At 38.0% G+C, this 14,674-nt stretch overlaps 1 protein-coding gene across 1 annotated transcript in view; it reads right to left on the bottom strand.

Annotated features, from left to right (window-relative positions):
* The window catches only part of grik5 (glutamate receptor, ionotropic, kainate 5), a 91,719-nt gene that overhangs the window by 19,425 nt on the left and 57,620 nt on the right, over positions 1 to 14,674 (bottom strand). Inside the window, exon 4 of the mRNA XM_016501757.1 lies at positions 292 to 456. Within this exon, the coding sequence (XP_016357243.1) occupies positions 292 to 409 (118 nt within the window). The 5' untranslated portion in view covers positions 410 to 456. The remainder of the gene's footprint in view (positions 1 to 291; positions 457 to 14,674) is intronic.

Here is a 14,674-nt window from a genome sequence, read left to right as displayed (position 1 = left end):
GGGGTTCCAATAATTATGAACGGCTTTTTTTGCCTGATGTATTAATGTTTCCATTATTTAATTCTTGATGTTTAAGTGGATTGATTGATTGATTAATTATAATCACCTGATGTATGTCATCTGTTATATAATCACTGAGAAAAAAAATTGTCACTCTGACAAAGGCAGATAGCCAAAACGTTTGTCTATTTTATCTCCAGCCTTGATTCTAATAAAAGACTTAATGACTGCAGACCAACCTTTATAACGCTTGTCAACCACATGACAAAAGTCCATACGTGTGCAACTTACCCATCCGTACGGATGACAGAATGGGTGTCTGGCTCAGGGAAGAAGGCGGCATGGTAACCACGGTGACTAACAGGAAGCGGAAGTAAATCGACAGCAGGAGCGCTGGCAGTTCCGGCATCTTCTACTGCTCCTCATGGAGATGCCTTCTGCTGCCTATAGCACCCCCTAGATGAACACAGAAATGAGATGAACTTTGTTATACATGAGCACTTACAGATTTCCATCAGTTTCTGTCTAGACTACAAAAACAGCTATTGCACATTTCCACCAAAGATACAGTTCACTGCACACACATTGACCTTTTGTGACAACTTGCCCCGGTTGTAGACAAAACAATTGGTCAAGCAACAAAAATATAAAAGGTAACATAAAATATCAAACCATTGTTTTGGGCATTGTTTTGTTTTGACCTGACATTTATTAAACGTTTCCTTGTCCTGAGAACATAGTTCAACCTTTGCCTGAATATATATATGCCAGTGTGGTTTTATTGTGTTCAGTTGATTAACAACAGATCATACAAAACTATAATGAAACTGACATTTTAGTTTGAAGAATAAAATTCACAAAATACTTTTATTTAAGACGGTTTTAAATTAGATGTTGGAAACTAACATACAAAACTACTGCTAGGCTAACAATAATATTTTTAACCGAACTTCTGACTCCAAAACCTATATAGTTACCAAGACAAAAACTTGTGACAACTTGCCCCACTCTGCCCTATATCATCATGTCTTTGTGAGATATACACTAATGTTCAAAAGTTTTCAATGTTGAAAACAGTGCTTCTTAATATTTTTAGATATCAGGTAGAATGCTGAAATGTGATACATTTTTTCAAGATTGTTGGATGAATATAAAGTTCAAAAGAACAGCATTTATTTGAAACAAATCTTTTGTAACAAATATCTTGTATGTGTGAAATACTGTCACGTTGTAACTATGCATTCAGTTTAATGCATTCTTGCTGAATAAATGTATTAATTTACACAAAAAAAATAAAATAAAATCTTACTGACCCCAATCTTTTTGAACGGTAGTGTACTGTATGATGCTTTTTTGTATGACACAGTTTGGTGTTATAATGGAGTGGACAGTGATGTGCGAAGCATCGCCACGAATAAGGGAATCATGACAGTTTGCTGACGCAGGTCACGACCGTGTCACACACATCTCTAACAGCAGCACAGGGAAATCACACGGACATACAAACACCTGATGTGCAGTATATGATTCATACTCACTCTCCCACACACACACACAACTCAAAGCAATCTCTGTGAACTCTGACCTTTACAGACCTAACAGGATTTATTTGACCACAGGGAAGAAGTGATGGATGTACTGTTTCATTGTTCATCTCTTCTCCCCTCTTTCTTTCTTTCTTTCTTTCTTTCTTTCTTTCTTTCTTTCTCTCAGTCACTTTGGATGTGTCAGAAGGGCACGAAAAGTGAGAAAAAGAGGAAATGAAAAGACACAGCATGTGTTTGAGGAAGCCATTATTGTTCCACTGTAATTATTGCAGGCACATACTAATGACCAGTGTCGCAAATATAAATCTAAAGTTCACACCCGCTGTTTTGCATATGCGCACGCCTGAATGAAGCGATACTTGACAGCCGGCAAGTAAACTGTAAAATCTAAATTATTTAGGGGAGAGGGTGGGAGCACAAAAGAAAGAGGTGACCAGAAATGAGGAGAAGGGGACTTAAATAAAAAGCAGGGTAACGAAAGGAGAACAAAGAACGAGAGAAAGAAAAAAGAATGAAACATAGAGAGAAAAGAAGACATTGAGAGAGAATATGCTTGAAGAGGAAGCCTTCGGGGAAAGGGAGTAGTAGATAGCAGCCGCTTCATTTGTTTCTTCTTCATCTTTGTAAGTAAGAAGTGAATCTGACAGTTATAATAATAGCAGAGTGATTCATTCTCCTTAATTGATTTGGATTGTGAAATGAGAGTGCTGGATGCAAGCATTGCCAGTACCGGTTGATACAGACACATTAAGATGTCACCAGGCTTCTGTGAGATGAAGAGGAAGCATCGAGGAAGCCTTTTCCCTTCTTATCTTCGCCTTTTCCACTTGTGGAAAGATTCCAGAGCGGAGGCAGGAAAAGACACCCGTTATGTGTCCCTCCTGGCACTCCATGGGCCGAGAGCACAAGAGCGTAATAAAACCATCAAAAGCCCTCTTCATCAGGGGTCTGAAATCATCAGCGAACGCAAACACACACTGGCGTGCTGAGGGGCAATTCACCAAGAATGAATTGCACTCAATGACGGCGCTTTTTATTTGCACACGCTATCTGCGTGATTCACTAAAGTAAATACATAAATCTGTTCAAGCCACAAATGCTCATATAGGCTTCTTGTGGGTCGGTTCGGAGTGCTCGGATGTGGAGGATGCAGCAAACTACTACAATCTGTCACACTTTACTGGAACTGTAAAACAGCCGTCTTCACCACAACACAGTATCACTGTCAAAATCTATTTATGTTAACTGAAATAAAAAGGTACAATATATTCTCAGAATAAACAGCTGTAAGTGAGGCAGTACCAAAATATCTGTCATTTAGGTGTATGTACACTTTAGTGTATTTCTATCATGACAACTCTCGGAAGATTTTAGCATGATAATGTACATGACAATGTTAATGTATTTGGTCTTGACGGAATAGATCTGCTACGCTGCTGCTGCTGCTACCAGGGGCAGGGGCTCAAGTGGAAAAAAGGACACTTCTCATATTTATTTTAATTTTTTTTTTCTAAACAAAACGTTAAATATATTAAGGGTGTGCGATATTGACAAAAAATATATCTCAATATTTTCTGGGATTTTATCTATAATGATAAGTGGTGATCAGTTCACAGCAGTGATAGAAATTAATCTTTTCCAATAAGTTTAAATTGATTTTTACCTTTTATAGGCATATTTACCTTCATAAAGCCATTTTTTAAAAGTGTGCATCATCTTTTCAGTCAAATTCTTAAACTGAATCAGTCAATTAGAATGATAAGTAATTTGGGCTGTTACCAAGCAAATTAAATCAGTATTGACAAAATTCATCTTTGCAATGCAAAGAAAACAGAAGCTGCATTAGAAGGGGCATTTAGATGCATTTACACACCGTTTAATGCAGGACCTGAATGTATTTAACCTGCAGTTACAAATGCATTAATACTGTTTTGATATAAACGTTGAATACTGATATTTGAATTTTTTTTTTTTTTAAAGAAAAAGAAAAGATACTTTAAATGTGAAATTAAAACTGCCAGTAGGTGGCAGCAAGTCACTGTTAATAAGTGAGTCATTGTGATTGAACCGAATCATTTAAACAGTTGATTCATTCAGGAATGAAACAGCGTCATGTAGAGATGCAAATTTGAATTATATTTGTTGGTGAAATAGAGCAAAAACAGGCAATATTGTGTCTAAAACGTAAGTGTCTTAATATTAAATTATTGTTTATTGAACTGCTGTATAAAATCAATATCACATTTGTAATCATGCTGCTTTTTGGTGGAAAAAACGGCAGTCTTCGCGTGATACTGATTAACTATATGGAATGATATAAATATATACATTTCTGCCCCCTTATCTTGAATTTTGTGATCATTCTAAATGTATTTCATCACCACTCACCTCCACACCAAGACAAACACAACTGGAAAGGGAGGGAGGCTCTTTGCCTGTCTGTGATGTGCTACACTGCATCGACAGAGTCTCAACATTTCTCGACCCGACCTGATATTTTTTTTTATTTGTTTGACAGGGAAAGCTGTGACAGGGAAAACTTCCCAGAAAAAAGGGCACTTGCTCTCGAGGAAGAAAAAGGGCATGTGCTCAAGCCCCCTTTGATGTCTATGTGTGCACGTGCCTGGCTGCTACTGTTGGTTATTGCTGTTGTTGTAGATTGTTGCTGCTGCTGCAAAGCAAGTACAGGAAAGTGCTACTACCAATACATACACTGATACGGTGCTGTGAGTATTTAAGACATACTGCTGCTGCAGAAGTTGCATATATAATAACCTGTAGCAGATCTATACAGGTGGAGCTGGGGAGGTGGAGGGTTTCAGAGGAACTCTGAAAGCGTGCTGCGAACTGCTCTAGTGGATGCTAACCAGCCATTTAAATGTAGAGCAGCAAGCTCATTGGATCCGTAAACAACATGAACCAATCAGCTTGTGCCAAGTAGTTTAATGCTGTGAATATCATCAGTTTGAGTTAACGACCCATCAGCCTTCTCCATCTAGAGTTTCATGAAAAAACTTGGCATGTAGCTTTATGGTACCAATAGGCACCTTTTAGGTGTAAATAAGGCATGGAGGTGTCCTTTTGAAATGGTGCTGCTGCAGTGAGAGCTAATATACTCTAATATATTTTATTTTCTAAAAATGTAACACAACAAAACTGAAACTAAACTGTCTGTTCTTGATTCCAGAACTAAAACTAAAAATGACTACAAATTAATTTTAGATTTTGATACATAGTATAAAGTTTGAAATCTTCACAACTTGCCTGTATTAAACATGAAACAGCATCACTAGTCAGAAATAAAAGTATAATATACTGACATGGTTAACATCAGTTCATTAACTTTGGAAGCCTTCATATACAGTATTTGCCATTTATATATAGTAAGAAAAAAAACTAAAACTAAAATTCTGAAAACTGAAACTAAAAGCCTAAAAAAAAACTAAATCTAACAAAAATTATACCAAACTAAAAATAAAATAGAAATAAAACCAAATTAAAAATTGGCTTTAAAAATGTTTTTAAAAATCTGCTTTCCCATGGGCAGTAACAGCATGACATTTATGACAATGCAAATAACGCTGACTTATGTGAATAATGTAAAATTTATAATTGTTATAATTTACAAAGCAGACATGTTAGTCCTGACAAGAATGACAGTGACTTAAAATTCATATGCATTTTCTGATCTTTATATTCGGTTTCTGGAGTTTAACTTATTGAGTTATCAATTTTTTTGCACCAAAAATGTTAAGTACAAATAATCATTTTCCATCCTCATTTTCACTCTGTCAAAAACACATACTACTGTGATAGGTAAAGTTCACTGCATCCTATCCGCAGTCTCCCCCACAACATGTTTGACGTGTTTTATGATGGTCAAAGATAGCCAGCACTGTAATTGAGCTCAAAAATCAACGCAACCACAATGTTTGCAACAGTCTGTTTCAGCATGGTAATACATCACAAGGGATAAAATCTATTATAACGTGTTGTCAGACTGCTATAATTAATTGATATTTAGAAAAAATGGCAACATGTTGAGAATAATTAAGAAAAAAGTCCTTTGTGATGTTAGAAGAACAAATGAAAAACATTCTAATTCAGTCACTGAGGCATGTCATTAAAAATAAATGTCAGCCAATAGATTGATCTTTTAGAAGGGAATGCATAGTTTTTTGAGGTGCTTGTCTACATCCAGGGACAAAACAATGTGGATGGTCTCAAAATCTTTCCCTCACAGCTGTATAGTACTTGTGATTGATGGACAGACATGAGTTAAGAGCACATTTCCTTAAATCAAACGTTAAAAAGTTAAATCTGTTTATCATATAAAGTGACTGTATCTTTTTACAAGGCTTGGATTAAACCCCTTGATTCATATGGATTCGTTTTACGTTGCCTTTATGACTTTTTTTTGGATCTTCTATGTTTTGGTTCCCCGGCCTTTCAATAGAGGGACAGAAACATCTCAGATTTCCTTAACAATGTCTCTAATTTGTGATAATCAAAGTCTTATGGTTTTGGAACAGTATATGAGGGTGACAGAGGATGACATTGTTTTCATTTTTGGGGCATTTAGACGACACTCATGACATCACAACTGGGGAGATTTCAAATCTCTTTCAAATTGTGTTTTAGAAGGCTGGAAAACCAAAATAAATTGGGGAGGTTAGCATTAAGGTTTCATCCTGAGGCAGGATGTTTTTACCGCAAAGTAACTTCTTATACGTGTAATTATCAAAGACATTCACATTTACGCCCATTTAATGTAAATATGGTGCAGTGCAATTTAAGCAAATTTAGAGCTTGGTTAAACTACACTGGCAGATGGTTAGGAAATAAGATGTGGGGTTTTGCGCTGAAATACCACATTCAGACTTCCTGAGTCTTCTCCCAATGGGCAAATCAGTCAGAAACAGCTTGTCTCCCTAATTCTCTCCATCTCTTCTTCTGTCAGTTGATTCAGTGTACTTCTGCCCTCCTCTGACAATCTTTCAGCGCTTTGAGCCTCTTACTTTGAACTTAACCCACCCTGTAACATACACACCCATGCGCTCTCTCACTTATACAAAGAGAAAATCCACCAGCTTGACAGTCGATCCTTCCTTTTTCTTGCCTCCTTCTGATCCTACATGTCTCTTTGCATTTCCACCAACCTCTCTCACAGTTTCACACACATTTCCATGCTTTTGAAACAGGGGGATGTTTCCACTAGCTGTCCTTTTTGACAACATGGGTCACTGATGCTGTTCACACGTAACACACAACCAGTCCATGTGTGTTTTGACAGATCTGCTCTTCGACATTGACAAGGCCTGCCCTGAGGTGCAGCACAAACATCTGTGTCAAATCCAGATTCGTCACAGACACACGTGCGCACACGGATGAACGGATGGACGAGTGATCGGCGCAGGCCTTGGACTTTGTTCACAGGATGGTGACTTACCTCACAGCAGAAAGCAATTCGCTCTCTGCCCACTCACAGATAAACACCATGCAATTAAGAATCTAATAGTCACGCCAGTAACAGACCAGTGTTTTGGCAGGATTTGAAAGATGCAGGTGTGGTCGATTGCTGCTGAATATTTGATGGCGTTTTAACACTTTTGGGCTGGTACATTGTAAATATGTGATAAGATATGAAGATGAAAGGCTTATACCGATGTGAAATCTTGTTCTTTGTGTCAGATGAATGATTTAACCGACCCTGCTGTGCCAACAGATTTAAATGAGAGCATTTCAGCTGTACGGCTCTTCAGCATTCCCTTTGGCAGAGTAAACAAACACGATGATTCCTCATGCATGACGTCTGTAGATGCTCTCGGGAGCCACGGCACTTTCAGGCTCCTGAATTTATATGGGTGTGCAAGGTGCAGACCGCTGTAAACACGTGTAAAGCGTAGCATAATGATAAAGGACACGGACGCAAACACAACTGCGCTTCCAAGCCTGCAGATTACAAAACAATGTCAGCAAATCTGGTGATGAATATGCACACTTCATTACAAAACAAACACATACTGTGGGATTTAAAGAGCACATATCCATTCAAACCAAGTGGATGCTTGCCGTGGTAGAGCCATGTGGATTTCAAATGCAACTTTTAACAAAAAAGGGATTTTTGTTGTAGGTAAAAAAAAATTTTAATCTAAATTACTGTGGCATAAATCATCCATTCACATGTCTAAATGTGGTCACACTTCATTAGCTTCAAACTGAAAGTGCTGTCATCAGCTACCCACACTCTTGTCATTTGAAACGTTTAACTTTCAAACTTTTTCTCATGGAATATAATGATGTGGTTGTGCAACATTCAGAAATAAATAGAGAATGTTTTTTTTAATTCAGTTTGAACTTGAATGGTGGTACAATACCAAACAGATACAGAACTGAAATTCAAGGAAATTTTAAGGAAGTACAATTAAAATGAACTGAAATTCAAAAACATCCATATAACCTCAATAGGGTGTATATTGGTAAAGTGGGATGCTTTTGGAGATTTGAATTCTCTTGCACTCAAGTCAACTTTGAATGATGGTTTTGTCTTAAAATTGAAAGAACTTTAAAAAGTCTTGAAATCTGAAGTTACAGGCCTTACGAACAAACAAAAACTAACAGAGATGTTTGAAATGTCACTAACTTTTTGCTGGGTGGAAGAACACTTTATTCACCAGAACGTCATTAATTGTTGAATTAATCTGAACTGTAAATTGCACTTCCTTTAATTCCAATTCAACTTCATGTGGGATGTGGACCATTTCAATTCCAATTTATTAATTAAAAATTAACCAATACTTAAATTCAGAATTTTGCTGAACCAATGACTGTCAAGCACAGTTGTATTTTTGTATGTTTAAGAAAAACTGTTAGGTCTGGATTATAACTTATCTACTTACTTTGGTTAAGTCTTATCTTGCCTAGGGCACCAAGTGAGCCAGAACTGCCACCGGTGCCACCTCAAATACATATCAAAAATAAGTGCATGATGTGCCTGTCAGTATGTTAGAGCAGTAACTGTCAGTGTGTTTCAACGGATTACACTCAACCTTTACAATCACCAGTAATATTAATTCATATGAACTCTTCATTAAACATTAGGCTTTAGAGAAAAGGCCACTTATTGCTTGTTGAAGATGAAGTCGCAGCTCAACCAATGGTTTCTATGATACGTTGTGACATTCATTCTGTCTCTCCTGCTCTCTCTAATACACACACGATCACACACATATTGACACCAACATTAAATGAGTCAGATGACATTAGCTCTATCCGTCCCTTTCTCTCATAGCCAGATTATGCTGCCGTGGCAACAGGGTAAGATGGGAAGAAAAAGAGAGAGAGAATGCATCTGATATTTCAGTAAGTTAATGTTGGTTTTTCATCTTCTCCTTGTCTCTTACCTTTGAAGTTCATCAGTATGGAAATGGAACACAGTGAATTTTGATCTTTTCGCTTGGCATAAAACCGAATATGATTACAGGCTTCTTTCCCATTGAGATTACTGTTTGTGCTCCTGACTCGCATTGATATATGATGTTGCGGTCTTATTCCATATTACTCTACCGGAGGTCCCTTAAGAGACTATGAATTCAATAAGGCAGCAACTGTGAACAAGCGTAAAATAAGACAGATGCTATTTATGCTGTGCGTAAAAGAAGATGCCATTTACAGTGTCATTCACAAAACATTTGTGCCACTTTTGTATGTATATCATTAATATATTTTACTATTATTCACTAATCACCAGTAATCCAGTTAACCAGCCACAAAATTCGACAAAATAGCACTGCGGCTTGTCTATTTAAATTAAATAATTCTTTCAGACCAAACATGGTGCCTTTCTGCGTAAATTAGGCTTATTATACATTGCGCCCACAAATTGCCTGCTGCAATTCACATCACACTATTACTGCCTGAGTGATGTTTGTGTACATTTTCTATTGATCACAGAAGCAGTTATTCATAAAATTATGATGAAATTATGCAGATGAGCATTATAACCTGGCATATATCCAAATATCATCTTACAAATTGTGTTGTGATTGTGTGGACGTTTATGCAGTTACCCAATTTGCATAGTTCTTCTAGCGAATCAGGCACTAAAACCATGCAGAGTGAATACCCCCCTCTAAGAGAAAGTTAAAAATACTTTAATTTTATCATCCAGACCTTCATAAGTTCAGCTTTATCTAGTGAAGTAATTGATTTGAGTACCAACAGATACAATGTACATGAACTAATTCCTCTAAATAACTTTTGCCCTGTGAGAACTTGAATCTCTCACTGCTGTACTCACAGACTGAGATGCGCTAAACCCTGCAGGGGTCTCGTCTCAATTAGTCAACACCAAGCTCATCACCTCATGTGCGCAGACTTTTAAAGCAGCTTCACCGCTAAAACTGCTGTTTCAGACGGAATCGGGCCTGTAGGCTTCTTGCTAATTTCTTAGTATACACTGAGTATTCCTGGAGGTTCACGGGGCAAACGCGTGGGACACCTGTAAGCAAGCACTACGGAATCTCATTAAATAAGTGAAAGCCTGTTGAAATCCAGTTATCGAGCTCACTGAGGTCTAAATAAGCTTAACTAAACCAGCAGAATCCCATGTAGAATTGGAGATGACTTATTAAAGCCTGGATATAGTTCCGCAGATCTAGCTCTCGAGATATTTACAGCTAAAATGTTTATCAGGCCACCAGCGATGTGTCATTATGGTAATGGACCATATGCTAAGAGGAAAAACCAAATAAGCGAAAAGACTTGGTATTTATGGAAGCACAAACATTTAATGCGAGATTAGCATGGCCTTGTTTCATAGCTCAGTGAGTCGGGACTAAGGGTTTGAACACATGCATAATGCATGTGTGTATGTGTGGGTTTGTGTGTTGCCTTACAAAATAAGTTTCCACCATTCATAACAGATCAGAGGATGATCACAGAAACTATTAACATACAAATTTCACAATTTTATGCTTTTTTTTTTTTTTTTTTCCCCTTTTTTTTTTTTTTTTAGGTCTACAAATAATATTTTTTTGTATGTAAAAAAAACTGTAATATTTTAGGGTTTTAGGGTAATATCTTAGGGCCAGATTTAATCTATCTGGCCCTAAGAATGAAAAACTCCATATTTTGCGATTGTGACTTTAAGAAATGCCCCCTTCACTTGAGAAATGAGTAACAGCACTGAGTGGTGCTGTGCTCCAGTCTTCACACACTGGCTTGCAGGTTTGCTGTTGTCAAATATAGTTTCTGACCACCCCATCCATCAATAACAGCCTCTGTGAAAAGCTGTATTACATTGTTAAGTGAACCTTTCACTGTCTAAAATCTACCTGAAATGTGCCGCACAGAATGTTAAGATCAAACTGAAATTATCAGGGATCTTGTTAAAAAATAAACATGAAGCTGCTCATTTCTAAGGTTTGGTTCCTTTAGGAGGATCTGCAAAGCAGTAGGTGCTACACACAAACAGGAACAGGTGGTTTTGGAAACCTTTCTCTCATTTTGCTCTTATATTGTTAGTCTTTTTATTCCACTTTAATATCATCATGACTAGACATAGAAGACTAATGCCAAATTAAAATGAGGGAATAAATGATCAGTTTAATTAAAAATTAAAACTGAATTAAAACTTGAGAAGATGGGAATAAACATCAAAATAAACTTCCAGCTCAAGTATGTGCCACTCGAAGGTACAGCTTGTCCAATTACTAAACTGTTCATTTATTCCTTCATTTATTTTTAGCACACTTAGTGGCATTCATATGGGCATTTGTTTAAAAAATATTAAATACGTTACAAATGTTAAACAAAATGCTTTAAAATAAATAAATAAATAAAATTACGCACTGGAGAGGACATTTTGAGCTCCTAAACTTACAGTATGTTTTCAAAGCGCATCCATCTGTTTTATCTCAAAATATCCAGGGAAATCTGATGACCCCTTTAAAAACCCCCTGGATATAAAGCTCTGTAGACAGGACTAGATTCAAGACCCTTTTAATCAAACACACACGGTGGCATATAGGTGATTTATCGTGGGCCCCTCTCCTCCCACTCATTGCGTTTAATCACACGGCCTTACACCCAAGTATACAATCAATACTCATCACCTGACAGCGTATACACACACAATGCAGAGGATTACATACAGCAAGAGGAAAATGAGAGCTTGCAAAGCTTCAGGAGAGACAGAAAAGAGTAAGCAGGAGGACAAATTGGGTGCTGTGCCACTGGTTAACCAAGTAATTAAGTGACAGGCGGGAATAAGAGAGTGTAAATCACATCCAGGAGGGAGAATGCGAATGAAAGCGGATGAACGTGTGATAGAAAGAGAGAAGAGCGAGTTAGTGTGGAGAGATAGAGAGAGCAGGAGGGTGGAAGAGTGGCTAGAGATGGAGGAGTCTATATATAACTGCAGGGTTATTGAGTAAAAGTGAGAGATCATACTGTTGTGTTTGATTACTTAACTCGGACAGCCATGGTAACCAACTAAACAGCACATGAAAAGCACTTTAAATGCACGCACACATACATGAAATGGTTACCGATGTGCAAACCAACACACAAGAGGGCTCTTCCGAAGCCTGTGCCAATATAACACTATAAAAGGAGTAAGAGTAGCATCGTGCAAACATCTCTTTGTTTGCCACGCGTCCAAACCGGCAACAAAAATAACACAGACCTCATAGTGCAGAAAAATCTATCAGCCTTTACCCATCTCAAAAAGCCAAGAACGAACCTTCTTTCCCCAGCAGACCGTTTCAACTCTCGCTCTCCCTCACCGGAGAATATTTATATAAGTATATGCAGCCGATTCAACTTACAGGAAGCGTATGTGTGTGGCGCACTCGAGATGTGTTACGGTGTGTGATTGTGTGTTTACTCATCCTGTGTAAATCAGCTGGAAGCGAATAAAAGCAGGGTAGTGATGCTCTGTGGGAACAGCAGGGAAGGGTCACAGAAAGGATCTGATGCTTCTTTGTTTGTTAGTCTCTGGTGAGAGACGATAAACAATAAACAACCAGTGTCTGAGCGAGCTCCACGCTTCAGGCCCCAGCTGAGGACCGCTATCCTGAGCCACCTGCAGACCCAGGTAGCCGATACTGAGAAGAAAGCCAAGAATAAAATACATTCAAATGCAGGCAATGAATGATTCCAGGAAACATTATTGAGAGACTGAACAATGAAATCTGAAGAACATCGAGTTGGCTCTGTTTCTGTGTTATACCTCGATCCTACGGGAACTCAAACCCACAGACTCAAGAATGCCAATATAACATTAAAACAAATAAAAATACAGTGTATACAGTAGCGCTGGTGATTTACAAGGATAGTTCACCCTAAAATGAAAGTTCGGTCATAATTTACTCACCGTGAGTTCCGAAACTATATGACTTATTTACTTGAGAAATATCTCATGCAATCGAAGTCAGTGTTGATTGGTTGCCAGCGTTCTTCAACAGATAGTGTTCTACAAAAGAAGGAAAGTCATACAGAACAACATGAGTGAGAAAATTATGACAGAATTTCCATTTTTAGATGAACTATCACTTAAGGCCTGTGAAGTAGTTTTAAACCTGGTTGAAGTATTTCATTCCCAAAACTTGGTTTTCTTATCACTTAACACAGTTGGTGTTCAGGGGTTCAAGTGTGATGATATAATATACATATACGTAGATATTATGGATGCACAGAATGTTCGGCAACCCAAATTATTATGCTGAAAATAGCATAAGACTAAGCGAAAAGACAGAATAAATTGTAACGAAAAATGACGTGACGTGAGCAACCAGTGTAGAGTGAGAAGCGTGCACTCTTTATAATGCAGCAAACATGTCGGTAGTGTGGAAGCATTTAAAACTGTCCGAGAAAGATGCAAAAATCATTACAAGCACCGACAGTGAAAGACTGTTTAGTAGGCGGTACCACTTTATATTAAGTGGCCTTAACTACTATGTACTTGCATCAAAAAAATAAGTACAATTTTGTGTTCATATTGTATTGCAAAACACTTCTGCTGCTATTGAGGTGGGATACAGGTAAGGTTAGGGACAGGTTTGGTGGTATGGGTCAGTTTAAGGGTGGGTTAAGGGTGTAAGGGATGGGTCAACAGTGTAATTATTAATGTAATTACAGAAATTAAAGGGTTAGTTCACCCAAAAATGAAAATTAGGCAGTGTTTTACTCACACCCAAGGCATCCTAGGTGTATATGACTTTCTTCTTTCAGACAAATCCGGTCGGAGTTATATTAAAAATTAAGGGTGCTCCGATCACTATCGGCCGATAATCACGTTGGGATGATTGATCGGCGGTCTCTAAAAGGCCGATCTCAAAAAAACGATCTCAAGCTGATGACGCTGCCGTGAGAGGTTTGGCATGACATGCAGCGACACCGTCTCAGTCTCTGTCCGGCGCTGGTGAAATAATTATAATGCTGAAGGTGAGGTACTCACCTTCATATTTTTTCATTAAATAACTTATAAAGTAATTTGAAAACCTTGTTTGAGATGTAATTTCACAAACAGCGTGAGTGAATCACCGCGCGCGCTCTCTCTCTCTCTTTCTCTCTCAAAATAAGCAAATGGATTCAAATCACCACATCGCCTCTATCTATAAGCAAGCTGCACAGTTGACACAGGAATTATCACTTGCACAGTCGAGGCAGTGTCACATCGTCACTAAATTTATAAATTGCATTTCTTTTTAATTCTTGCCAGTGTTTAACCATTCAGCGCTTGCGCGCTCTCCTGGACACCGTGCGCTCATGAACACTCGCAGCGCACACACATAATGCCAGGTTCACATTACTCCGTTTGCAGTGCATACGTGGTGCTATTTTTTCCACGCTCATGTTAACGGATTAAAGCGTTCACGGCACACGGTTGCGGTCCGGCAGTGCGTTCAGGAGCGGTGCGTCTGCAGCAGTGCAGAGATCGTTTCCGCACCGAGTCTATTGCTGCGCTGCAAGCGCTGAATTCAATTAACAGCGCATTGTTTGCAGTACATATGAACATGAATTCACACGAAAATGTAGTAATTACAGCATAAATGCATATTATTAAAGTCTACTGTGTTTCACAATCAACACATATGGCTTTTTGGCTAGTTTTCAAGGGAAAG

Source organism: Sinocyclocheilus anshuiensis, unplaced genomic scaffold (genome assembly GCF_001515605.1).
Source record: "Sinocyclocheilus anshuiensis isolate Anshui unplaced genomic scaffold, SAMN03320099.WGS_v1.1 scaffold955, whole genome shotgun sequence".
NCBI lineage: Eukaryota > Metazoa > Chordata > Actinopteri > Cypriniformes > Cyprinidae > Sinocyclocheilus > Sinocyclocheilus anshuiensis.
Note: the sequence above shows the minus strand (reverse complement) of the source record. Positions and strands in the feature narration are given on the sequence as shown.